The sequence below is a fragment of the Exophiala spinifera genome (genome assembly GCF_000836115.1).
Source record: "Exophiala spinifera strain CBS 89968 unplaced genomic scaffold supercont1.2, whole genome shotgun sequence".
NCBI lineage: Eukaryota > Fungi > Ascomycota > Eurotiomycetes > Chaetothyriales > Herpotrichiellaceae > Exophiala > Exophiala spinifera.
Genome location: NW_015622514.1, coordinates 387341 through 413177, shown reverse-complemented (window position 1 = coordinate 413177; position 25837 = coordinate 387341). Strand labels below are relative to the sequence as shown.

General features: G+C 52.3%; 12 protein-coding genes across 12 annotated transcripts; 4 read left to right on the top strand and 8 right to left on the bottom strand.

Moving 5' to 3' along the window:
- Window positions 1–279: 279 nt before the first annotated feature.
- Window positions 280–1815, top strand: PV08_02428 (uncharacterized protein; the record flags this gene model as incomplete). The annotated part of the gene is made up of 1 exon (XM_016376786.1): window positions 280–1815. The coding sequence occupies one exon, from the start codon at window positions 280–282 to the stop codon at window positions 1813–1815; it is 1536 nt and encodes a 511-aa protein (XP_016238356.1).
- Window positions 1816–2002: 187 nt separating this feature from the next.
- PV08_02427 (uncharacterized protein) lies at window positions 2003–3565 on the bottom strand (the record flags this gene model as incomplete). The annotated part of the gene is made up of 1 exon (XM_016376785.1): window positions 2003–3565. The coding sequence occupies one exon, from the start codon at window positions 3563–3565 to the stop codon at window positions 2003–2005; it is 1563 nt and encodes a 520-aa protein (XP_016238355.1).
- Window positions 3566–3768: 203 nt separating this feature from the next.
- On the bottom strand, window positions 3769–5192 carry PV08_02426 (uncharacterized protein; the record flags this gene model as incomplete). The annotated part of the gene is made up of 2 exons (XM_016376784.1): window positions 3769–4897; window positions 4990–5192. 2 exons carry the CDS (start codon window positions 5190–5192, stop codon window positions 3769–3771), a joined length of 1332 nt encoding a protein of 443 aa, XP_016238354.1.
- Window positions 5193–6060: 868 nt separating this feature from the next.
- On the bottom strand, window positions 6061–7635 carry PV08_02425 (uncharacterized protein; the record flags this gene model as incomplete). The annotated part of the gene is made up of 1 exon (XM_016376783.1): window positions 6061–7635. The coding sequence occupies one exon, from the start codon at window positions 7633–7635 to the stop codon at window positions 6061–6063; it is 1575 nt and encodes a 524-aa protein (XP_016238353.1).
- Window positions 7636–9510: 1875 nt separating this feature from the next.
- On the bottom strand, window positions 9511–10866 carry PV08_02424 (uncharacterized protein; the record flags this gene model as incomplete). Its single annotated transcript, XM_016376782.1, has 4 exons — window positions 9511–9705; window positions 9759–9890; window positions 9940–10245; window positions 10300–10866. 4 exons carry the CDS (start codon window positions 10864–10866, stop codon window positions 9511–9513), a joined length of 1200 nt encoding a protein of 399 aa, XP_016238352.1.
- Window positions 10867–11062: 196 nt separating this feature from the next.
- On the bottom strand, window positions 11063–12067 carry PV08_02423 (uncharacterized protein; the record flags this gene model as incomplete). The annotated part of the gene is made up of 1 exon (XM_016376781.1): window positions 11063–12067. The coding sequence occupies one exon, from the start codon at window positions 12065–12067 to the stop codon at window positions 11063–11065; it is 1005 nt and encodes a 334-aa protein (XP_016238351.1).
- A 1360-nt stretch (window positions 12068–13427) lies between these two features.
- On the bottom strand, window positions 13428–14903 carry PV08_02422 (uncharacterized protein; the record flags this gene model as incomplete). The annotated part of the gene is made up of 1 exon (XM_016376780.1): window positions 13428–14903. The coding sequence occupies one exon, from the start codon at window positions 14901–14903 to the stop codon at window positions 13428–13430; it is 1476 nt and encodes a 491-aa protein (XP_016238350.1).
- A 706-nt stretch (window positions 14904–15609) lies between these two features.
- PV08_02421 (uncharacterized protein) lies at window positions 15610–17433 on the top strand (the record flags this gene model as incomplete). Its single annotated transcript, XM_016376779.1, has 5 exons — window positions 15610–15707; window positions 15763–16864; window positions 16919–17034; window positions 17101–17188; window positions 17245–17433. 5 exons carry the CDS (start codon window positions 15610–15612, stop codon window positions 17431–17433), a joined length of 1593 nt encoding a protein of 530 aa, XP_016238349.1.
- Window positions 17434–17784: 351 nt separating this feature from the next.
- PV08_02420 (uncharacterized protein) lies at window positions 17785–19304 on the bottom strand (the record flags this gene model as incomplete). The annotated part of the gene is made up of 2 exons (XM_016376778.1): window positions 17785–18015; window positions 18072–19304. 2 exons carry the CDS (start codon window positions 19302–19304, stop codon window positions 17785–17787), a joined length of 1464 nt encoding a protein of 487 aa, XP_016238348.1.
- A 520-nt stretch (window positions 19305–19824) lies between these two features.
- On the top strand, window positions 19825–20907 carry PV08_02419 (uncharacterized protein; the record flags this gene model as incomplete). Its single annotated transcript, XM_016376777.1, has 3 exons — window positions 19825–20191; window positions 20239–20679; window positions 20726–20907. 3 exons carry the CDS (start codon window positions 19825–19827, stop codon window positions 20905–20907), a joined length of 990 nt encoding a protein of 329 aa, XP_016238347.1.
- Window positions 20908–21669: 762 nt separating this feature from the next.
- Window positions 21670–23186, top strand: PV08_02418 (uncharacterized protein; the record flags this gene model as incomplete). Its single annotated transcript, XM_016376776.1, has 4 exons — window positions 21670–22252; window positions 22307–22735; window positions 22805–22993; window positions 23044–23186. 4 exons carry the CDS (start codon window positions 21670–21672, stop codon window positions 23184–23186), a joined length of 1344 nt encoding a protein of 447 aa, XP_016238346.1.
- Window positions 23187–23549: 363 nt separating this feature from the next.
- PV08_02417 (uncharacterized protein) lies at window positions 23550–25433 on the bottom strand (the record flags this gene model as incomplete). The annotated part of the gene is made up of 10 exons (XM_016376775.1): window positions 23550–23580; window positions 23640–23724; window positions 23796–23932; window positions 24007–24070; window positions 24162–24471; window positions 24576–24587; window positions 24663–24706; window positions 24818–25108; window positions 25242–25299; window positions 25377–25433. The coding sequence occupies 10 exons, from the start codon at window positions 25431–25433 to the stop codon at window positions 23550–23552; spliced, it is 1089 nt and encodes a 362-aa protein (XP_016238345.1).
- Between the last annotated feature and the right edge of the window lie 404 nt (window positions 25434–25837).

The window sequence follows — 25837 nt, the reverse complement described above, 5'->3', positions numbered from 1 at the left end:
TTCTCTCTCTGTATCTGTATCTGTATCTATATATACGAGCTGCCAGAGGCGACACTCTGCTCAAGAATCACTGTCGCATCTTCCTTTATGGCTTTATGGAAACCTAAACATTTCTTTCTTCTTCCGTATAGCTAGAGTTCACCTGCCAGTCCCTTTATTATTATTAGTGTTGTTGTTGTTGTGGCACGTACACAATACACTATCATCACCGGTTGAATCGTTCCATCCTGAGACACTCGATATATATTCTTAGGGCTCGGAACCACACGATTCGTCGTCATGGGCGACGAAACACCGGAAAACTTCTGCCTTCTCCAGGGCTTCGAATGGAATGTCCCCGCCGACCAAAAACACTACATCCGCCTGAAGAAGGTGCTGGGGGACCTCAAGAACATCGGCATCGACAACGTCTGGCTCCCACCGGCGTGCAAGGGGCAAGGCGGGGCCAAGGCCAACGGCTACGACATTTATGACCTGTACGACGTGGGCGAGTTCGAGCAGAAGGGAAGCCGGTCGACGAAATGGGGTCCGCGCGAGGACCTCGACGCGCTGGCGTCGCACGCCCAGGAACTCGGCGTGGGGCTGTACTTTGACGCGGTGCTCAACCACAAGGCCGGGGCGGACCACCAGGAAAAGTGCCGGGTGGTCGAGGTCGACCAGAGCGACCGGACCAAGGAGATCGGCGAGCCGTTCGAGATCTCGGCGTGGCTGGGGTTCGACTTCCCCGGGCGCGGGGACAAGTACTCGTCGCAAAAGTACCACTGGGAGCACTTCTCGGGGACCGACTACGACGCCGGGACGGAGCGGACGGGCATCTTCCGCATCCTGGGGGACAACAAGCACTGGTCGCGGTCGGTGGGCGACGAGGCGGGCAACGCCGACTTCCTCATGTTCGCCGACGTCGACTACTCGCACCCGGAGGTCGAGGCGGACGTGACGCGCTGGGGCGAGTGGGTGGTGCGCGAGTTCAAGCTGAAAGGGTTCCGGTTCGACGCGTGCCAGCACTTCAGCGAGCGCTTCACCAACGAGTTCGTGGCCAACCTCGAGCGGCAGTTTGGTGAAAACGCGCTGTTCCTGGTCGGCGAGTTCTGGTCCGGCGACGTCGGCGAGATGCTGAGCTACCTCGACGCCATGCACCACCGCTTCTCCCTGTACGACTCGCCGCTCGTCAACACCTTCTCGCGGCTGTCGACGACCGAGGGCGCCGACCTCCGGCGGGTCTTCGACGGCAGCCTGGTCCAGGCCCGGCCCGAGAGCGCCGTCACCGTCGTCATGAACCACGACACCCAGCCCGGCCAGACGGTCGACACCCCGATCGAGGGCTTCTTCAAGCCCATCGCCTACGCCCTCGTCCTCTTGCGCGCCCAGGGCTACCCCAGCGTCTTCTACGGCGACCTCTACGGCATCAAGGGCGACCGCGAGGAGCCCCCCTCCTGCGGCGGCCAGCTGCCGCGCCTCGTCCTCGCGAGGAAGCTGTTCGCCTACGGCGAGCAGGACGACTACTTCGACGGCGACCCCGGCAACTGCCTCGGGTTCGTGCGCCGCGGCACCCCCGGCCGCCCCGCCGGGCTGGCGTGCGTGCTGTCCAACGCCGGCCCCGGCCAGAAGAGGATGTTCGTCGGCCAGGACCACAGGGGCGAGGTCTGGACGGACGTGCTGGCCTGGCAGACTGATGAGGTCACCATCGACGACGAGGGCTTCGGAGACTTCATGTGTCCCGGGACCAGCGTGAGTGTGTGGGTGAACAAGGACGCCCCAGGTCGAGACAAGATTGACAGTTTGGATTTCAATGCTGATATTTATAACATGGTATAATCAACGGACGTGGAGACTGTCCTGATTATTTACTGGTCGTGGCTTTCTTAGACAGGTATCCCTATGACTAGAACCCAACGTGAATCCTGCTGTCGGTGACGCGGGAACTGCAGATACCTCAAATACCTCAAATATAAATTACCTTACCGTAGGTACTTACCTACCTACTTGGTACGCTATGACATTTTCAACCATACAACACTTCACATACGCCGCCAATGGGAACATCCATCACGGCATCGGTGCCTTCATTCCAGGTCATTTTCCAATTAGGGTACCCTAAAGCCCCAAACTGGCCATGTCGGCCGTTTTCGACATGCATCGACCCATTGGCGAGATAGGGAAACATTGCTGTATTCTGATACGCCAGTTGATCATGGTACGAAGATGCACGAGCAGTTCCATTCGACATTTCCGTGCCCCCGTGAGAGAGACCGTGAACATCGTTCGCCCTTGCAGTCCCATTTGCACCGCCAAGTGATGGCCGTTTTCTCTGCTTTGCCTTATCTTTGTCTTTACTTTTGGAGAACTTCCTACCCTTCTTGCCACGGGCGCTTGCCTGTTCCATCGCCGCCCGTTGCTCCATTTCCTTGACCAGTCGCTTGCTACCGCCGTTCCTCACACGGCCGTTCTCGTCGAGTATCGCCACATTTGCCGCCTCGTCCACCATGCACTCCAGACTAGCCAAGGGGAGAGTCAAGTATTCGACATTGTAGCTGAGGAGCGCGACGTAGATGAAGATCAGGAGCATGACTATCCATGCGGGAATCGCTAGCGACCACCACCGATTGGGATAGTACGTCACTCCCATGGCATGCAGAAACGGGGAAGGGAGGTATGACCAGAGAATATACATCAGAAATGCAATCGTCGACGCCAGGTATAGGACAAAGCCATAGTATTCATAAGTCGGCACCTTGGGAGACGTCGGTGGTAAGGGGTGCGCACGCCGGGCGGATTGGGCAACCGCTGCTTCAGTGTCATTTGGTGTTTCGGCATCGGAATCTTCTGGGGTTGTTGGCCGAGTGGAAGTCGTAGAGCGATTCAGCAGGGACGGTGGACGCAGGAGTGATGTTAGACTCGGTGACGGTGGTAATGGCGTCGGCGGTCTATTGTAAAACGGTGGATAGAGCGGTGGAGGAGGTGCCGGCGGAAGAGAAGTAGTTGATTGGGAGATATGTAGGCCACCGCCAGAGACGTTGCTCTCAGGAGGGTGTGGTTGCGGATGCGGTCGCACCGGCAGAGAGTGAACGCGAGACAAAGATCGTGGTTCCTGGTTCGAGGAGTGGAATTGATCTCCCGCCGAGGTCGGCCCCTGCTGGTATTCATCCTCGACGTCCCCCTCCGTCTCATCCTCCTCACCGGAGACCTCCTCTTCTGACTCCGGCGACTCCTGACGTGAGTAGTGCGATTCGAAGTCATCGTCATCAAGCGTCACGCCAGCCACTTCGTCGTCTTCCGGGAAGTGCAAAGAGTCCCCATCTTCCGTTTCGTCTCTTTCGTCGCCGCCCAGTTGAAAAGCAGTGGCGGCGCGTGCCCTTACTGATCGAGGAGTTGGAGTTGGTGTCTGGGTGTCGCGGTCCGGTATGACCATACGAGATCCAGTCGGCGTCCGTTGGTCAGGGATCAGAAGAGTTGGAGAGGGCAGATTTTCGAGAAAAGGGCGGAGCGTGGGTGGGAGGGATTCAGATTTCGATACAGGGCGCCGCCGCCCGGGTTCAGGCGAAGCGCCCCGACTTTGGGGTGGCATCTTCAAGATGTTTCAAGATCATACCAAGTGGAAAGTCGCTGCACATGTAAATAGTCCAGAGAGTCGCGGAGGCTCAAATGCGGAGAAAATCGCTTGCTGCTTTTACAGACGACGAGGCTGAGCCTGACGAGGGAGGGAGTAGAGGAGGGAGGCTCTATTGTCGTTCTATCCTACATACATATAATCTATTTGAGTTTTCTATCTCATGTCTTAACGGCAAACTGCCACCCGGTCCGGTAGAGCCTCAAGCCCAACAAGAAACCCACGGTAGCTGTAAGAGCGAGCGCCGAGAAGAGCTGGACACCCAAGTAACTGCCCGTGTGCTTCAGAATTGCTCCTGCAATTGGACTGCCGCACAAGGATGCAATGCCGTTCAGTACAGACGACATGCCCATCCGTGTGCCGAATCTGCTCATATCTGTGGTGATCGACGCCAGGATAACGGCAGGCATCGATATGATCCCACCAGACGTATATCCCCAAGCGATTGCAAACGCAACATTCCCAGCAGCACCGTGCACAGCGATCCAGCAAAAGGTGACCAGGGCGCAGCTCGTTGTCGCTATCAACATGGTATTGACGGGCCCGATCTTCCCAGCAAAGTAAGACGGCGTTATTCGACCTGGGACCGAGGCCGCATTGAGGATGGCGGCAAGGTAGAGCGCCAGCGTGCCATGTTGAACCCCATGGCTCAACGCGTACGACTGGATGTAGAAGACCGGCTCGAAGTATCCGAAATAACTTGCCATGATGGCAGCACAATAAAGCACATACGGCATCTCAGTGAAAGCGTGAAGGTCGACCAGCGACCGCCTCGCCGTCGATCCACCTCGGGGACGCAACACACTGATTGCAAAGAGGCAAGTTCCAAGGCTGACGAATCCGATGACGCGCGTTGCCCATCCAAAACCTATCGTGGGCTGGAGCTGCTGGAAGATAATAGGATAGAGCGTTCCCCCGAGACTGCTGCCGGACGTCACGATGCCCGTTGCAAGAGCTCGTTTCTTGGAAAAGTATCTCGGCAATAGGGCCAGCGACGGAATGTACAGAAGCCCCGTCCCGACGCCTATCAGCACGGCTTGCGACAGCATGATTTGCCAGTACGCCGTACAGAGACTGGTGAACATCCAGCCGAGCACGATGGATATACTGCCAGTGATAACCAACGCCCTGAAGAGGCCCATGTCGTACAACGGGCCTGCGATGACGCCCACCAACAAAATCAGGAAGGACTGTGTTGAGCCGATCCACGAGATCGTGTCTGGCGAGAGGTTCGGGTACCCGATCGTTTCATAGTATGTCTGGTAGACTCCAAATGTATTGATGATGCCCCTTTTGGAATGCATGTGTCAGTGAGAGAAGCCTCCGTGAGTGAGTGGTCTTCTCGCCTTGGTACTCTCGTGATTGATTACTCAAGCACTCACCAGGAATTGAAGAATAATAGGTAGGCCCCTGCCACTTGCAGCCAGGCCAACGCACCTCCATCTGGAACATCGTCGGGTTTAGGTGGACTCGGTAAGGCGTCTACGCCCGTCACATCCACTGGAGCTTGTTCTTGACTACAATTCTCGCCTTTTTCCTGGGAGAGAACGTCGGTCTCATCTTGACCCCGCGGCTTCGCTATCATGGCGCTCTCTCGCGAATCTCATGGCACGCTCTCGAGACAGCAGAAGGAGAGAGACGGCGGGGACAAACACATCGTATAATATATAGCGCATCGCGACATGTCGTCCTGGAGAAGGGCGTGTTCCGTGACTCAAGGAATGGAACAATGCGATTGCGCTGGAGCCAGTTGCAGTTCACTCTGCGTACGTGATGTGGGGCGAGGATGAACAAGCAATGTACGAGCGTATTCGTACTGCGTACATTGCCAACGGCCCTTTTCCGTCCACTTGGGATCCCTGGATGAATTGGAATCTGGAGCATTGCGCCATACTGCGTGGTCGGGGAGCAGGAGTCGCAAGTTGATGCAAGATGCGTGTACAACTTGCACTAATACAAGACTGAGCCAAAGACAATGAAGGATTCCAATCAAAGGGCCTGGAAAACTCAGAGAAACATCGCCGCCAGATAAGTACTGTACTAGTATCCTCTCGCGGCTAAAGATTTGGATGTGATTTGGCAATGACCTTGGCCAGATCGTGCCAAAGCCATGCTTGAACGAGGTCGTGCAGGATGAAATACATGGTGAGTTCTGTCCAAGTTCAGGAGAAAATGTTCAAATATTGATGATGATATTACATGGAGTGCTGTCTTCATACACAGCGTGTTGTCGATTATCGCTTTCGCTTCGGTGTTTGTACATGGTATCTATCAATAACATAAAACGCTCACTGCCAACTCCAATGCTCACTGTCATCACGTCGTGGAGAGGGCGGCTGCCTCATGCTCTTCTGATGCGCTTTCTGGGGTCTTTAATGCTGTCTTCTTGCTGTACTCCCTCGATGCTGTCCTGCTCAACCTCAACAGCGGCCTTCTCCACCTCAACAACGGTTTCAGATGTTACGCAATCCCAGACCGACGATACCGCTGCCGTTGCTGCTCCTGGAGAATGTCGACATGAATGAGGGTGTGCGCACACTACCTTTTCCAGTCCGGGCCGACGGTAGAGGTGGTACAGGAGACCTCGAAGGGTCCTCGGGGTATGGAGTTGAGATGCTCGGCATCGCTGGGGTATCCTGCCTCGTGGTGATTTTGCCGAGTCCCTTGATGGCCTGGTGTATGCTTTCACTCCGCCGTCGCAGGTTTTGAAAAGACTTCTTTCGTTGCATAGATCGTGTGTTATCAGAATGACTGTCCTCGTCGGCCGATATCGGGACAGACGGTAACGCCGTTATGATTCCGTGGCTGTGACTGTCCGAACTCGACACGCTCATCGCTGTCGATGGACGCCGTAGCATGGCGGAAGCGCGCGATGCGGATGCGCTGTAGGAAGCCGGCTTCTTCGGAGCCGGAGTTGCCTCCACACCACCAGAGATGCTCGCCGTCGACGGCCGACTACGGTGGCTTGAAGCACCAGAAAATGTTCTCGCATGCGTCGCAAATGGAGGTGTTCTGACCAGGCTCTTGGTGCTACTCACGCGGCTATGATTGAGCGCTGAGGGTAACCGAGGCACGCTTGATTTCCTCAAAGTCGAAGCTCTCGCCTGGTTTGACGAAAATGAAGAAAGAAGCAACGAGTCTTGACTTGCCGAAGCGATCATCTCAATTGCGTTGGCTGGTAAATCTGGAACCTCAAACAACGTGGCTTCAGCGGCGGGGAATCCGGTCAGGGATGAACTGGATGATGGTCTTCTGGCAGCCCGTTTAGGTGGTTGGAACACTTCTTGGGATAGAGGACTATGTGCTGATGATGTATTTCGTCGCTTGCTCCGGTGGGGGCTGCTTACGATTGATATGAGCGACGGCCGTGCTCTTGGCTGTCGGAAAGACACCGGTGTTGCTGTCTCTATCGGTGAAAACGTTTCCTCATCCTCCAGGTCTGGAGTCTGGATCTCGGACGTCACCGGCGAGCTCAGCATCATCGAGTATCGATCGTACTGGAAGTCCGACCATGACGCCAGAGATGCTTGGAAAGCTGGTTGAGGGGAGGGAGGGATCAAAATCTGAGTTCCTTCCATAGCCACTTGCATGACGTCCTCATGGTCTGGTATTTCGAGCTTGAGAGGAGTGTCGGTGGAAGAGTCCAATATGCTGGGTTGACCAAAGGTTGCACTATCTTGTCGAGGCTCGCCTGGCGTCAAGACGCTGCATTCTGATGGCGTTTCGACCGAGGACTCGCGCTCAAAGCGGTCTTTGTCCGTGGCCATATAGTTTGCCAAAAAAGCTTCCGAATATTTTTCATCGCTCGTGGTGCTGTCATATGGTTTATTATGTCTCTTATTCTCCGCTCGATGCTCTTGTTCAAGGTTGTTCAATTGCCGTCGCTCTTGGAATGTCCTTCGTCGGACAGAAGCTGCGGTCATTCTTCTTGCTTCCAATTCTTGGTCCATAGTACCCCGAGTCTTGGTTCGTGAAGGAGGTGATTGCAGATGGCTGGAAGATGTCGATGCATCGTGCGAAAAAGCCATTATACGAGATACAAGAATCTTCAAGAAAGTCTGCAGAAGTCCAGAGAGGCTGGTTCCAGCTGTCACCTGGAACTCTAACAGTAACAGGGTCCGTCTCATGTGGCCAGAAGATGCTTCAAAAGGTCAGGATGGAACCGGGGACATCCTCACATAGTGGGTTCAGATCGAATTGTGGACATCATCCTCGGTTACCCAGAAGCACGAAGTGGGCGGAAGCAAGCCACAATACTACATCTTTGCTATAATTGTAGGTCACCGACCAGGGTGTTTGGCAGACCATGGAGGGGACCTTGCTGGATGGGGGACGACGAACGATTCAACGCGACACAACAGGAAAGGCGGAGAACAGAGCATAGCCGATCTCACATTCGAAGGCGAGATTGCAGGCAAACCAGGACACGAAGCGATGAGTAGCTCAGAGGACAATACTCCGTAGTAGTTCTTTATCTCTTTTTTCTGGATCCGAAAGTCCCACGAGTGGTGTAAGCGTGACCACGGTGTAGACCTCGTGTGCTGCAAGCTCCAGGGGTCGGTGGGGTCGGGGTGCAGCATTGACACAAGCTCCCGAAGTCCAGCGTTTCATCGTCGACATACGGTGAACTCGTTCTTTTGATCAGCGTCCACACATTGGAATGAGCGGTCAGGGTCAAGTCTTGTATGCTCTTTAGATCGTCATCCTATCCGCATGTAAAGCTTCTGCAGAGACCAAAACCTGTCACCTGCACACCCACAGTACGTACATATGGCGGCCACGGAGATGACTATTCGACTTAGACTGGGCCAATAGCAACAAGTGGAGAGTGCCCTGATTGCTGGCGGAGAATTGGATGGAGCTACAGTACAGTATAGCGTCAGGGCTCAACAGAGCAGACTCGCTTGCATTGCGTCTTCTGGGGAAGTCCCAGGTACATCGTGCAATGCATGTTCAGAGGCACCAACCAGTGTATCCCATGGCCGCATGGTATCCGGAGCGCTTATGAGTTGTGGTCGCACAACGCGGCTGCAGCGGACTAAGGTGGCAGCAAAGAGATTTCGCCGGTGTAAATCGATATATCGTACGGGGTGAGGGTAATTGGAACTGTGATAGAGGCTGAAGACCCGACCAACCATCCTGGTGTTTTACGCGAACCCGGACTATCGGGCAGACACATCGTGAGAGAAACCTTGCCAGGCTCATTTCAGCATTCGTCGTGCTGCGCCCAGTCAGGAGTCGGGATCCCACGGTAACAAGCCGCTAAAGCAGAAGGTCGCTTGCCGGCTTGATTGGGCGTCCGACTCGTAACGATAGTCGGTTCTTTCGGGGTTTCGTGCATGTTTTGGAGAGAGTCCAGTCCCTTGATCCCAGACACGTTTCCCTTTAAATACAGCCCTGCCCAGGGGTGTCTCTTCTGGCAAGCGAAGGCTCCCATGTCCAACAATGCCTGTGTCCCATAGATTCCCCTTCAAACTGCAGGAGTGTCCAGGGAGGTTTCTTCGGGCTACCTCTCCAATAGATGGATTGCTCATTCCTTCTAGTAATCCGCAGCTAGGCGTACAAACATCATTACTGAGTACTCCGCACTGTGATTGCTGTAGATAGGGAGGGCGACAGCCCACTAGCCTACGTTAGGTGGCGGGCGGAATCGTATGAAATCGGTGGGCTCATTCGTCATACGCATACTGTACGGATACTGCTTTGAAAATGTCGTGATATAGTCAATGTGAAAGCTCTTTTTCCCCCCGAGGGTCACCCGCTGCCCTTCTGAGTAGCCTAATTAAACAGGTTACTGTGTATGCGCTGTTTTTCGGGAGCTGCTGTTGATGCAATCTACAGTGGGCGTCTGGCAATGCTTCTTGAGCGATCCGTGTAGGCCGTCCCTACTCCAAGCAGTGTCCTCAAGAGAGGTAGCCTCGTGGCCCACCCCGCCGCGAGCGCAACGAGCGCCGGAATGCTACTATTGTTGCTACCAAGGTGAAAGTCGTTAGTGGTAGACCTATTTGAATCCACCTCCAGAAGGCGGCATAAGAAAATCGCGAGGACATCTCATCCGAATTTTCTTCGTAGCGTATGATTTCCCTGCTAAACAATGTCTGGCTATTGTCAGCTTTGTACAAAGGCTTTCCTCTCTGTTAGATATACTTACCGAAACGAACGTCGCCGGCAGGTATAATAATGTCACTACTGTCACGATGCGCATGAAGAACGACTCTCTGACACTTGTCTGCGACAACTGCATTGTGCGATCAGAAGTGTGAGCTTGCATCAGCTCTAGGATCTGAAAATATTATTAGTAGCTAGACGGCGAAAGGAGGTTCGGTGCTTACAAGCTCTTTCCGTGCCCTGACGAACGCCGTGAGATGCATACCTCTCGACACTTGGCCTTCAAAATCGCACTTTATATCCTGCAGCTGGTACGTAAAGTCCTCCGTCGCTTGCCGTACGTCTTGTGCCAGGGAGAATTGGTTATGGCCGAGCAGTTTGTTGTAGAACATCACCAGTGGCTGTAGGATGCGCAAATTTGTATGCAGAACAGCGACTGCCTCTGACGCTTTCTCCAGATACGCCTGGAGAAGTTTGAGATCGGCGGCTGTGTACGTTTCTTTCGAATCTGCCAGCACAGCAGGACCTGTCTAGGATAATGTTAGCGGACTAGGACTCGGAGCTTGGCTTTCTGGTGTCCATACTCTGTCTTCAATAAGCGTCTCCAAGTCCTGGAAATATGCCCACCATGACTCTCCGGCCCAGCGTGCGAGTGTGATGTGGACCTCAAGGCTCGAAATATAGCATTCAGCCGGAGTTGTGAACATCCGGGTATCATCGCCGCCGGAGCCTGATGCCTCTGCTCCAGTGTATCGACTGAGACCTCCTCCAGGTTTGGTGATGATCCAGATCGAGGTACCGTGTATAATGTCCAGCTTATGGTAGATTGCAACGTTGCAGATAGCCCCGTTGTGGGGGAATTCTGGAGTGAATGTTTTTGGGTCTGTGATATCGGAGCTAATTCCCTTGAGGTTGAAGGAGATCTCATAGTGCTTGCCAGATCTGCCCAGATCTGGTGCCTCAAGTCCCGGCATGGGTTGGCCAAAAGCGACCTGGCCCCAGAAGGAGTCGTACCGGCCACCGGTCATGCGGTTTTCCCGGCCAAACAAGAACAGTAAATTCATATGCTGCATGGGTACCTGATGGTGCGTGAAGATGCGAACTAGCATCCTCTTCGTGATCTGTAGGCTGCATGTTTGAGTAGACGCCATGAGGAAGCTGCAAAAAGGTCAGCCCATCCGCAGTTCACGTTATGCCCATCCATACATAAACCTGTTTCGAGGGTCGGGCTTAGAGATGACCTCTCCCGGTGGTAAAACAGCCGATTCGTCTCCAAGCTGCCGGGCCAAGTCAGCTTCGTTGGACACCTCCTGGTAACTATGGCCTGAAATTGTCAGTTGTGCTTAATCAACATAGATACTCCTTACGGTATGGGCCTGTGACGAGATCTGCAAATCCAATCTTCACAGAAAACGGATCGTCGGTGCAGAGCTGCGACATTGCATCTTGCAGCCGATCTCTGTGGATTGCAGGCTGTGCGAAGTTATTCTTCGAGTCCAAGAGATTTGATGGGTAAGAGTCCGATTTGTAGCGAGAAATCACCAATTCCGACGGCACGCGCAAGGTCAAGGTATGGGGGGCATGTGCTGGCCATTGGATAGCCATTTGTTGCTGTTGCCTGGCTCTTAGAGAGGTCGACTCCGACTTATGCTGATATTTGCGTTTGATAGTTTCTTGGAGCCTATAGAAAGCTTCGTGGCCTTCTCCGTATATCAATGGCATGTGCACGCCGAAAATACCAAGCAGGCAATATGCGGCATCTTCTGGCTTGGTGGTCTTACGAGATGATGCCCATGACAGCCTGTCACTGACTGAGCATGCTTCCAGTTGCTGTTCCCCCGTCAACACCGCGGCGGGGATTCGAGTGTGCTTTTCCAAGAGTCTCTTGTGATTTTGCTTGGTGCCTCTAGGGTGCCATTCCTGATCGTAGAATTCCACCTTACTAGGAGCGATCAACTCGGGAAGAGTCCACCCGCGTGTGTGCCATCTGCAGAATGCAAAACCCGTCTCGAAGTCTGCGACAGCTGGTAGATCTGACAGGTATACAAAACATATCGATGCATTCTGGTACCATCTGAACATGGAATTGATGGCCTCGCCGAGCTCGACACTGTCCGTTTTGTCGATGCAGCAGGTATCTATCCAGACATACCCTAGTTTGTAGGATTTCGCCAGCCGGCATGCGTGCGTGATCTTGTTGTCTCGTGTCCGCAACAGCCACTGCCACGGAGAAGACCAGGTCTGAAAGGAGATTTCTCCATTTTCCCAAGTATGAGAGAGAATTGCATACGGGGGCACCTTTCCAGAAGGGAAGTCTTCGAGCTGCAAGGTATTGGTATTGATGAGTCTCATTTTGTGTCGGTAGGGGGAAGCCTTTCCGGCGTAGCAAGCGATAGAGGGATTCCTGAAGCTTGGAACAGCCAATTCATGGGCGGCAGAAGGTTATTCTGTCGCCGCAGAGCGATAAAAGTGTCAAATTCTCACACCAGGCCAACTCCAAGCTGAGTCAATGTCGAAACGACCAAAAGAAGCTGTCGGCGCTCGGGGGAAATTATAGAGACAAGAACGCGTCCATCTCCATCCACGACAAGGGTAAGGGTTCACTCTCAATTTGAGGCGGAGCCAGTGCAGGGTGGGAGGCTCGCTGTCGTCCCTGAACACTGCCACTACTAGGAGCTGAGGCCGAGGACTTTGGTTGGCTCAGCTAGTCCTCGCAAAACGCCTCTCGCTTATGAGGAGTCAATTGAAATGCCAGGATTCATTCGCACCTGCATGATATCATGTACGGCGCTTCCGTCATCACCTGTACCGCAGCCTAGTGCCTCAAGAAGCTTAGCTGTCTGTGTCCAGGCTGTCCGGCCTTCAGGAAAGGACTCGCCTTGTGAGCTTGATTTTCGTGCAAAGGAGGCCATGTAGCGGGCAAAACTGTTGGGAGCCCCTCATTATCAGCCCTTCTGTCCAGAAGTACCTCGCAGGAGTTCGGACTCCTCCTCAGCCAAAATGGTCGCACAGACGGTGAACCTCTTCAACAACCGCGGTCATAATATGATGTGCGATTTTTGTGGTTAAGCTTTCTGTCTCCACCACGCGACGAGCCAGCAGAACGGGCTTGTGTCAGAATTGGGGGGCGTGCTGGGGTTCACCAGCCACCAGAAAGTCATTCCTTGGCCTCCAACTTGCTCCCTATTCATCTATGTGGTCCAGGCATGCCTAATCACGCTTTCATAGAGGACAAGGAACCTTTTCGACCTCTCTGAGTTTGCTAACTTTGGGACCTCCAAACGGACGAAACTCTTGGATCGCATTTTCGAGGGGTTGAAGCTTTTGGGCAAGCGGAGGAACAGCCTCACAGATTTATGAGCAAGAGAACTATCGTTGAAAGAGAAGACTGGCTTTGAACTAACTAGTATCTTTCATAATCGGCCAACGAAGTAACGGTGCCTCGTTGCACCAAGCAAGATGGGCGACCCACTTCATGCCTCAACTTCCTCTGTCACCGGTTTGCCTAGCCTGCGTCTCTATCAGTATTCGGCGCTATTCATTCTAGGGTCTGCGCCACCCAGGTGTGCACCCAGAATCAACCTCCTGGTCCAAAATTTACCTGGCTTGTTCTTCGTGTTAGGCCGCGGGCTAGAACCCTGTCGTCGTCGGAGAAGACCCTTACGTACTGCCAGAACGCTAGACTAACTAGTGATGATCTTCATCCAGGGGTTCACATGTTGTTTATCCTCCTTCTGACTCTCATCGGTAACTCTCCAGGATTGGAATTGAGGCGCTCAAAATTTTCCAGTTCAAAGTCGCTGGATAGCAGTTCGAAATCATAGTTCTTCACGAGATCCGCAATCACGATGAGCTGCTCAAAATAGGCAATGTTTCGTCCGATACAAGCCCGCGGCCCCACGCTGAAGGGCAGATGATACCGCGCCATTTTCTCTTTGTCGCCTGTCATCCAACGATCGGGATTGTAGGTTTCCGGCTCGTCAAACGCTCGAGGATCACGAAGCAGGGTGTATGTCGGAACAGACACGGTGACGCCTTCTTCAATGAAACGGCCAGCGATCGTACGACCGCCAGCGGGAACCGTACGTGGAAGACCAATAGACTGAGCTGGCCGAAGACGAAGTGACTCCTCAATGCATGCCCGGAGGTATGTCAAGTTGGCAACTGCTTCGTATGCAGGTATGGCGACGTCGCCAAGGTTAGCGTCGAGCTCTTTACGAAGCTTCGCCAGCACTTGAGGATGCTTGTACAGTAAAAAGACTGTGCTCGTAAGTGCAGAGGTCGTCGTGTCGCTTCCAGCATTCATGATGACACCACTTTCAGCCAGGATCTCGCCGAGTTCCAAGTTGAGCTCCTCCCCTTTGTTGTTGACTAGGAGCTTCGCAAAGAAGTCATCTTGGTCCTCGGTCTTGCGCAACCGCTTCATGGTGTTGTGATACACGATGTCTTCGAACCTGGCTCCTGCTCGCCTATAGGGGTGGAAGGCGAAGAGCCGCGTGGTGTACGGTAGTAGCGGCGCTTCCATGCCCAGAGGGGTGTTGATGCTCATGGATAGATGAAGCGCATCGATTAAGGTGGTCTCGTACACCTTGCCATCCTTCGTCTCGGCCGATACAGTGTCGTTACCTCGGGTCATGCACCCCAACGACTCCCCGAAGAGCAACTTGGAGATCAAGTCGATAGTGAAATAGTTGAGGTAGCGACGCACGTTGATGGTCTCACCAGATGCTGCTCTTTTATCGATTTCAGAGTTCAGAGTCTGCACCATGCTGTGGACTACTGGTTCCAGACCAACGATAGTTTTCTGCGCAAAGACGTGGGCGAATTTCTTCCTCTTGCTTTGGTGCTCAGCCTTGTCACGAGTATCTCCCATGTTACGGTAGACTCCCGCTCCGCCGTCATACCATCCCTCTTTCAGCATATTTGTCCCGTGCCCATAGATTTCAGTCATCGCGGCCGGGTCGCATATGGAGATGTGGTTGGGCGCAATGCGCACATGCGTGCCGAGTGCCTTGTGGGCATTGTGTACAGCAAGGTAATGTTTCTTTCGAATTGCGTGTCCAATGCGCCAGAGACTCGACAGCCCTGCGTACGAAGGAGCAGGGAACTGTCGCAGCCCACTCGCGTCTCGAAAGTAGGCGTAGATGGGCTGGAGAATGGGGTAAAGTAGTATACAGATGAGCAACATTGATAACATCATACTGCTTTCGTTGCCAAATTGTTCTTGGTGATGTTGCGGAGTGAGGAGAACTTTGTTACCTGAACTGATACCGCCATGATAGTTGATCACCCTCCATATATATACCTGCCAATGCCGATAGATTCCAGGAGAGCAGTTCATTCAGCAATGAAAATTCAAGCAAAGACTTATCCAATCTGTGTAGATCTAGAATCGCTAGGTGTAGCAACTCACGAGCATTGATGACAACCACCCAGCCTGGAAATCTTTGCCGAGTGCCGAGAAGTTAGAACCATAACTGTGCATCTTATTTCTTCAGACAGAGCACCGTATTATCTGAATCTGAACAACTCTTGTCAAGGATTCCGAAAAACGCCTGGAGGAGTGAGTGGCTCCCTACCATTCTAAGCTAGCTTCGTCCGTGACTTCCGTTTTGGGTAGCCGAAGCCGAAGCCGAAGTGGATCCCGAGAGAGCAACGCGTACCCTGTAGGCGACAACCCCCGAGATTCTCAGCAAATAGTAGCTCGATAGTTGCTTCCAGATGTGTGGGAGCATGGGGCAGAGGCGGGGTTGGAACGGAGACCCCGTGGTGTATCAGAGTCTCGTCTCACCCTCCGAACTTCTATATAAATGCGATACTGTTCGTGGCTATCCCAAGGTTTCCATTGCATATTCCCACAGTTTTTCCTACGCATTACGTCCAGCATCGAAAAAATGTGGACTCTGGGTCTAAAGCCCGCTGATGTACCGGGCTCTCCATTGCCTGCCATTCTTATTGGCCTCTTTGTATCGTTCGGGGGAGTGCTGTTTGGGTATGCAATCGACATACTTCTGGCTGATAGCAAAGACTGACAGATTGTACCTCAGATATGATACTGGCATTATTGGTGGTATCCTAGCAATGAAGAAATGGCGGGAGCTGTTCTCGACTGGCTACATCAACCCAACCGATCACCTACCTGATGTCAATACTGCCGAGCAATCTGAGATTGTATCGATCTTGTCAGCCGGCACATTCTTCGGGGCCATATTTTCTGCTCCGGCAGCCGACTACCTTGGACGGCGTTGGGCCATGATTTTGAACAGCTGCGTCTTTGCCTTCGGTGTTGTCCTGCAGGTGGCTTCGACTTCTATTCCCCTCTTCTCAGCCGGACGATTCTTCGCGGGTGGTGGTGTTGGCTTGCTTTCCGCCACCATCCCGCTGTATCAGTCTGAGACAGCCCCGAAATGGATCCGTGGCACCCTTGTTGGCTGCTACCAGCTGTCCATCACCGTCGGACTCTTCCTCGCTGCCATCGTGAATAACGCAACCAAAAATCGAGATGATACTGGATGCTATAGGATCCCCGTGGCCGTCCAGTTTCTCTTCGCCATTATTCTTATCGTCGGAATGCTTCTACTGCCCGAAACGCCACGGTACCTGATCAAGATCGGAAAGCCCAACGACGCAGCGAAGGCACTATCCCGCCTCCGAAGACTGCCAGAAGATCACCCTAGCATCCAGGAGGAAGTTGCCGAAATACGGGCAAACCACGAATTTGAGCTCTCGCTCGGACAGGCATCCTATTTATCTTGCATCAAGAAGCCTATCCGCAAGAGGCTGCTCACCGGCATCTTCCTCCAGGCTCTGCAGCAACTGACGGGTGTCAATTTTATATTCTACTATGGCACATCTTACTTTTCCAACTCTGGCCTGGAGAACCCGTTCACCGTGTCAGTAATCACCAGCGTGGTTAACATTTGCTCGACTCTACCTGGACTGTGGCTCGTGGAGAAATGGGGTCGTCGAAGGCTTCTCTTGTTCGGAGCAGTGGGCATGGCTACGAGTCAAATGATAGTCGCCAGTGTTGGGACAGCGTTGCCGGACAATCTCGCGGCCAACAAGGCTTTGATTGCATTTGTCTGCATCTACATTTTCTTCTTCGCTTGCTCTTGGGGTCCTTCTGCCTGGGTCATCACCGGCGAGATTGTAGGTATCCCCCAGCACCAACACAAGCTTCCCTCTCTCTAACTTGTTGAGCAGTTCCCTTTGAAAGCAAGGGCCAAGGGGTTGTCAATGACGACTGCCTCGAATTGGCTGCTCAATTGGGCCATTGCATACTCGACGCCTTTTCTCGTCAACAGTGGACCCGGAAATGCGTAGGAATTCAATTTTGACTTCTGGAATCAGATGTTGCGTCTGCTAACTGATTTTGCCTTTTACAGAGATCTCGGCTCCAAGGTTTTCTTCATCTGGGGCGGATTTTGCTGCCTCTGTGCGGTCTTTGTGTACTTTTCGGTCTATGAAACCAAGGTTTGCCATTTTCCTTTTCAGTCTATTTCGCTCTGCGCTGATAATTTTGTCTGTAGGGTCTCAGTTTGGAGGAGGTGGACGAGCTTTACACAGACGTCAAGTATGCCTGGCGATCACAGCATTATCAACCCTCCTCTACATTCGTTCAGATGCAAGAAGATGTTCAAAGAAAGGCTTCGGTCCTCATAACTGAAGGAGAAACGAAGAGTGTTGTCGATTCCAGTGTCCATATCGAAAGCCAGTAATTGGGTATTGGGTTGCCACCGTGTCTCAACTTGCTAGTGCCGCCAAATACGTATATAGCTCTTTTGGACAGTTAGAATTTGGGAGTGAGCACCAAAGGAATGTCAACGAAAGCATCGCTGCATGAGAAAATCAGAGTCAGTTCGCAATTGTACAGGAAGGGGTCTGGAGGAAAGCCACTGGCACCAGATAACAAGATCTACTTTTTCTTCCAGCCTGTGACAAGGATAGAGAAGTGTTACCATGGATATTCCCATTTGGTTCGAAATTGAAATCTTTGAACACTTACTTTTCTGGGAATAGATAGTATTCATGTGTTGCTCACTGCATACATAAACCGTACTCGCGGAAATCTATCGACCTTTTGAGAACTGCATGACAGCCCACGACCCATCCAAAGCCCATGCCCTCAGACCAGACTCGCCGCCACATCCGGGCAACGAGCGGAGTTCTTCATCTTTACCTGGAGGTAGCCCGACAACCACATCCGCTTTACAAGTGCGCAAGGAGAGGATGTTGAGCTTGGAAGATTTTCCGAGAGGACCTAAAGCCTCCTGAAACGGCGTGGTAGGATCCCAGCAAGCCTTGAGGTAGTCAGTCAACATAGAACATTATGGCCAGCACTGGGAAAATGACATACATCGCCAACGAGCTTTCTATAGTTGAGATCGCCCTTGAATACAACGAGGTGTGAGCTTCTGAGTTCGGCGAGAAGGCCAGGGTTAGATGTGGGAAGTCGCCAGAAACTTCCCGCTTGAGTCCAGAAATTGCTGGTCTGATACACTAAGCGTCCTTCTGCTTGAAAAGTACGGAGGTCGGAATGCAGGACTTCGAGATGTTGCCGCTGCTCATCAGTCATCTCGGCAAGACCCCCTTCTCCACTGCCACTCGAGTCTTTGAAGAAGTCCAGAGGCCGTCGAATGATGTCGAAAAGCTGCTCAATGTCTGTAGGAGTCGCGTCGCTGACGAACCACGGGATTTGTTTCGCATGCATCCTCACTTCTGTGGCAAGTTCGCTTTTTAAGAGATAGCATATCACCACAACATCCACAAAGAGCTCGAAGCCAGAGTTGTCCAACACAAACTCCACGGTCCTACGCTCTTCGCCCTGGTTTCCTGCCTGCCAGAGGAGATTGAAGGCTTGGTCCAAGTCATTCACCAACACCTTGTCGCGTCGACGTTTGAATACCTCACTGCCCTGAAGCTGCTGAATGTTCTCGTAGGTGAGAGTGGTGAGAAGACTGAGGTCCGTCGCATTTCCCCACAGGCATTGTTGCATCATTTCCGTGAAAACGGCCTGTTGCCTCTGAGTTGCGTCTGGAGATGCCAAAAACCCGCTGTTGCACCCAATGCAACCAATACCTTTTGTCACATTGACATAGTATGCAGCCATTTCCAGGACAGCATCCTTGGACTGTCTGAATGCGTCCCTCTTTTGCTCTTGAAAAACATCATATGTCTTCCACCACGTCCTTCGCGAGAACGATCCGAAGAGACGTCGATAGAGGTAGCACTCGCTGAACAACCACTCAACTTCATGCCATCGCACTACCAACTTTGCACTTTGCGCCTCTCGCTCTTGAAGCTCTTGGTTGTAAATGGCAACATCACCACGAAGCTCTCCTTCTTCATCTGGTAACAGAGATAGCGTGCAGTTTTGGAGCATTTCGTGCTTTAGACATTCCAGCTCAGCAATAATTTGCATGCCCTGTCTTACAATCTCTGGATTTCCGTGTTGAGGACAGTCAATTTGACGTTGGACATCTTTGATAGCATTCGCGACAATCGTTGGCCATCGTTCTCGTACAGATTTGTAGGCGAATGACGCGGGCGATGATGTGTTGCTTTTTGGAAGGCTGGGATCAAATTGCATGTTGAAAATGGCCGCAGTGCAAGAGTTCAAGAATAGCATAAGTTGACAAGTGAAAGACCACACCAGAATGTCTCCAGAGCGCTTTTGTAGAGGTGATTATCCGCGAGGGGGCATCTTGATGAGCAGATTTCAGCTTGAGAAGGTCAAGCTTGGTTTGGTTGCTATGCTACGATGTTGGTTGTGGTACTAGATATTACCGCCAGATACGCTCAACCGAGCATCGTGAAGCCGAGCGCGAGTAGCCATGATGTTACTCACCACACGCCTTCGAGGTACGACAGGCCCTCCGGTTTCGTGGCTTGATGTCAAGAAGGCGGCTAACCAGAACAAGAAGATCACCAGGGTTCATTCGCGAAGTCTCTCGGCAAACAGAGCCTTCCTGGGAAGCTTTTCCCGAGTCTCGGCAATATGTGTGAATTTGTGGACCAGGGGTGCGTTCCTAGGTATAAGACTAGGGCTGAGGTGGCTGCAGCGAGGTCTTTCCCTGAAAAGCTGTTACTCGTACTGTCCGTGAATGAGTATGTTGAGATCGTCTATCCGTCAATCTCTGGTGACCAAGGTTATACTGAGATCAATATCTACCACAAAACTCGGAGGCATGAACAGTGCTCCTGTGGTGGTTTCACCAAGCAAAGCTGAGGTACAGGCTGGCCGACTGCGCGAGCGAAACCTAGAACTTGCTGTAAGAAGTGTGCTCCAGGATGGTCTGGTCGTGATCAAGGACGCCATCAATCACGATGTACTCGACAAATTGAACGACAAGATGAAAGAAGATGCCGTCATACTTCGCAACGCAGGAGAGAACAGTCCGTTCAACTACAATAGAGGCAACTTACAGCAGGACGCACCTCCTGTCAGAGCTCACTTCGAGCCGACTATCTTTCTGAGTAAGTAGACTGGTTCAAGGCGTTATGCGCCTGCTGATTATCAACAGATCCGCTGGCTACCCAGGTCACCTCTTCGGTTTTGGGCCCGCGGCCGAAACTGACCTTTATGTCGGGAAACACTGCGATGCCGGCAGCCGAAGGCGTCGAACCCCAAAGACAGCCGGTTCATGCAGACGCAGACTTCAGACACCCTTCACATCCATTTGCATTGGTTATAAATGTTGGCCTCGTGGACATGAATCCAAACAATGGGTCCACAGAGCTATGGTTAGGAACACACGCCACAACCAGCATCGACGACCAGGAAGGGGCTCATGGGGAACGTGCAAGTGGCAGGATTAAAGAGGCTTCGCTTGAGAGACGACGTGCAGTTTCGCCTCCCATGCAACCCACTATTTCCAAGGGATCCCTCGTCATCCGTGATCTCAGGCTGTGGCACGCTGGTATGCCGAACTTGACCGCAGAGGTCCGCATCATGTTGGCAATGAGTAAGTCCGCGTCCCGACCAGTGTGACATTGTGCTGACGAGTCAAGTCCATTTTGCCCCGTGGTATCGAAACCAAATGCGCCTGGAGCTCGGCGAAGGGGTTAGGTCGTTGGTAGAGGCCGAGAAAGATCTCGACATCCGAGCAGATTTCATTCCAGAGCAGGAAGCAATGAAGCGGTACCTAAATCGGGGGTTTGGGAATAGCTATGATTTTAATCAGACCCCTTGAAAGTCTTCTTAGAAAGTTCAAGCATGGAGGACACCTGTCAAGGAGACTGGTACTATGATCCACGATATCGGTAGATGTACTGCGTTCATACAAAAGCAAGTAGCGAGCTGTCGACAATCAACAGCAAAGTTAGGCTCAAGTAAAAGTATGGCAAGGTCGGTGCCATTGAGGATGCCGGAAGTTGCAGCTAAGCTCGAATGCGCAAGCCGCACTTCCTCTGAAGAGCTCATAGGCTCTTAGGAGTATCGCACTGATGAACAGGGTGTGTATACTGCGCCTTAGTGTTCGAGATGATGCCTTGGATTATGTGCTCGAAGATCTGGGGAATTGAAAGAAGACCCATTATATGAGCGGTAATCGTTGCATACTTCGCCGTAGCGAGCAGTCTTCATGATGGCAACTAGAGCGAGGCTTGGCAAACGAGAGGGGAAGCTACTGTACATCTGGTTCGACTGATATACAACATGTAAGATCGGACGCAGCACTTGAATCAGGGCATCATCGACCATGTGCTAGCTGTTGACGAAGCTCAGCAAATACCCAGTTGTTATTCATGCCGAGGACTGCTCCACCAAACTGTGAGTTTACGCCTCGACTCGTCTATTGATTCGCTGACTTGTCTCCCTGCAAGCTTGGTTCGTAACCTGAACATATGGAAAGTGTCTGTAATTGACGTGGGCTCTTCGTAGTTCAACATGTCTCAAACGTAAGATCAAGTGTACGGCCTTGCTTGCCCTCCCTGTACCCTCATCCCTGTGGCTGATGTCAACGGAAGGCGATGGCGAACGTCCGATCTGTGGAAGATGCCGTGTTGGCAGTCGAGAATGCCGTCGACCGGACAAACAAATCCGCTTCATATTCGGCAACACGACCTTATCAGAGGGTCGCGGCATAACAAGCTCTACGACAGTGGATAGTCGTCTGAGAGCAATAGATCCGCTGTCAGTAGAAACTGAGACACAACGTCCAACTCTTGCAACGCCCCGGCTCCTCCTTTTAGCCTCGTCGGACCCTGCCAAAGCTCTCACGGAGCCTGAGATTGTCGAGGCCTTTGCACATTATATCTCGGTCCTCGCTCCGTGGTATGACTTGAACGATCCACAAAGGACCTTTGGCACCCTTGTGGTCGAAACAGCCTTGCAAGTGCCGATCTTGTTCAAAGCAATCGTAGCCTTCTCTGCCCGCCATTCGAGTAAGCTAAATGGATCGAACTCCGAGATTGCCAACATTTTCCACGACGCCTGTGTCGAGGACTTTCTGTCCTCCATGGAATCTCCAGATACAACGCTCAAGGGCAGTAAATTGGCTGCAACGTGCTTGCTCCGATCATACGAGATCATCAATGGTATGTATAGTAGCGCTGTGCTAGAGGATGCCCATCGCCCTGACTTATTTCCAGGAGGCTCTCGGGTGGAAAGCCATCTTCTTGGAGCCTACTCATATGCAGTGAGTGAGCCGATCGACTTCTCTGAGACAGGCATATCGCAAGCTGGCGCATGGAACTATCTTCGCGAAGAGATCACCGTTGGCCTTATGCGACGCCGTGGAGTCCGCATGGGTCAGATTTTCCACAATCATCTGGAAAATGATCCTTACGATGTTTCACTTCCCAACCGCATAACTTACCTCCTCGCCAAAGTTATCAATTTCTGTTTCATTGAGCCTCATCTCCAGGCTCTTCCTGCAAGCCGACAAGCCACATGGCGTACCCTCAACTCGGAATTTGTGGCTTGGAAGGCAGAACTCACAACGAGTTTTGTGCCGTATAGTTCTGCAGCCAAATCTGGTAATCCTTTTCCATCCCTCTGGATGCTCAGACCCTGGTATGGTAAGTTGGGGTCACAGTGATTTCCCTAGAAGACAGGTATTTTATGCTAACCAGCACCTCTGATGCCAGTGGCTGCCCAGCAATATCGATCTGTGGTTGAAATTCTCCTGACTTTACACGACCCTCTCCCTGTTGGTGGGCATATAAGCCGCCGGAGCTTCGCCTTCGCTGAGGAACAAGCTTTGGTCATATGTGGTTTGGCATGGACAAACGACGACGACTCTGCGCATGTCAATGCATATGGGCCTTTGGCCTTTTGTAGGTAGCTTCCCCTGAGTTACTGCACCGAAGCTAATCTGTCGGGCCAGGTGGAAGGTATTTGAGCCGGAGACACCATCAGGAAGGACTGGTGGCATTTCTACGCAAATCGAGCAATGACACAGGCTGGCCCGTCATTGATATTGTCAATGATCTTCAGCAACATTGGGAGTCTGAATATCACGCATCATAAAACACGGGCAGATCAATTCGGTCTTGTCCGGTTGCAGTTAATTGCACGACTTGCTCCACAATATGCCTCAAGTGGTCTGATTGTCCTACAAGTGAGGTCACAAGCAATGCAGCTGGTGAGATCCCAGGGCAGCTGCATTTCAGGAGACGGTCACTTTGCTATTGAATGTACCTCAATGAAGGACAAAGCGACGAAACTTTTGCGAAATGGAATTACGTGGAGACTATGAGTATCTTTCACCTGGTGTATCTCGCTGATACATATGGAGTGCATCAAGCTTCGTGGATTTGAGTTCATCAGTCATTCTGATCGTCCACTGGCTACACGAAAATCTCACTCTTTCGCCCGCCAGTCAAATCCGAATTATGGCAAGTTAAAGTCGACAACGATTCGTCTGCAGTGGTCAGCAATAATGTCCGTCACACGATAGATGTGGTCACAGCATTGACTTACCCGGCAACCTGGCCATTCTTGAGCTTCTGTACGGATTCATTCCACTGGCTCAATCCTACAACCGTAGGCTCGAGGCGTAGTTTACCTTGTTGGACAAAATTAGCCATGTACATTCACATCCACAACATTGTCCTTTTGACGGAGCAGATCGCTTACCACGTCTAGCGAAGTCCAATGCCTCATCAGTGTCTGCTAGAGAGCTCACTAATGTGCCTCTTACGGACTGTCCTCTGAAGACAATTTGGCCAGGGTTCAAGTCGATATGGTATTTGCCATCAGGGGGGAGACCGATGCTGTTATTTCGAGCGATTAGCGTGCACCTACTCATCTCGCGATTTGAGCGAACGGAGACTTGTCGCCTACTCACCACATAACTTTGGCCAGTGCCCGGTGGCCGATGTAGTTGAGAGCGATCGGGTATGATTGGACAGCTGAGTATCTTGTCAGTACCACCATGATCACATGCTCAATGGCGAGCGATTCGTGCGTGTTTCTTCCAGAAATGAGTTTGAGTTGACTCACCGGTCACAAACACGCCATGCGCGCCACCTTCGGTGATCTCGAGTACTTGCTTGACTGGGTCGCCTTCCTTGAAGTCGAAAAAGTGCTCCGCGCCCAGGCTCAGCGCCAGTTTACGGCGTTCGTCGCCGGTATCTACCACGATGGGCCGAAGACCCATGGCAGCAGCAAGCTGAACACCTTGGATCCCGACACCACCGCCACCTCCGGGAAAGACGGCCCATTGTCCCGGTCGGAGTCCGGATTCTTTAAGAGAAGTATAGATCGTCGAGGCCGAGCACATGACTGGACCCGCAACGTAGTCCGAAACACCCTGTAGATAGTAACCGTCAACTCTCATACATACGTATGCACCATCGAACAGATCAAACTCCTTCCAGGCTTCTGAAAACTGTTCCAGGCATCGGCGTAACTTACATCGGGTATCAGCTGCAGAGAAGAGTAAATGTCAGCACAGTCAGCATTCACTTGCACAAACTGTCGACGGGGAGAGAGAAAACTCACCGTAGTGTAGCTCTCGGGAGACACGACATATTGCTTGTACGAGCCTTGATAACGCAGACACTTTTCTCAGCACCATGCCACCATACTGCCCCAAAGCATACATAGAACAGCGAGCGATTCGGGCTCGAAATCTCAGTACATAGACACGTACATACCGTCGCAGTGAAGTCCAGTGAGAACGCCCTGGAGACAGTAGTTGTCCTTTCCGGTCTTGCAATACTCGCATCGATGGCAGACGTCCTGGAAGGGCTTGAAGCCGGCACGCTGCCCGACCTTCAAGCCGGTAACCTCGGCGCCAACCTTGACGATGACGCCGGCGCCTTCGTGACCCGCGCATTTGACGCCGAAGGAAGACATCGAAGGGACCGCCCAGTCGTTCAGCATGTAGTGGACATCGCTCAGACAGAGGCCGGTCGCGTTGAGCTTGATGAGGACATCTCGGGGACCTGAATACACACATAGAGAGTGAGTCAAGCGCCGTCTGGTTTTAGCTCGTGGTGTCACCGTGTATTACACCTCTCCGGAGTCGGACACAAAGGGTCTCTTGGGTAGGAATAAATAGTATTGAGAAAGGCCTACCGATCTCCGGCACCGGGACCTTCTCGACCTCAATGTAGAAATCGGGCCCCTCGTTTTTCTAAGGTCAAGAAACCAAGTCTTAGTATTGGAATATGTGTGTGCTGGAGGCTAGGGAGGTCTGCTGAGAGGACGTACCACCACACCGGCGACGCATTCCTTGGGGATATCGAACGATGGGGCTGACTCGGACATTGCTAGTCAGGCTCAGCTCTAAGATCTTGATCTCGGTATCAGTGGGGGAGCACAAAGATATAACGAGATTTTGTGTTCAAAAAGCGGTGCCTGAACAGTACAAAGAAGGATAACAACGAGATGTAGTATTCAGACAGCTGCGTAAGGCACAAGTCATCGAAGAAGTCAGAGCCATACAGAATGACGGGGAGATGCCGCCAAGGGTATATATAAGTTGAAATCATCATCCCGGCCCTTCCAGAAGCACAACCGCGGGTAATCATGAGGCTTTCGCTACCAGAGCGTGTTTACATGTCATTCGGGTATCCAGTGCGGGGGCTCGTCAGATGGACAAAAGAGGGGGTTTACATCTAGACCGGGGGATTGTACGACTGTGACTGGGGAAACGGGGCGAGACAGCGGCA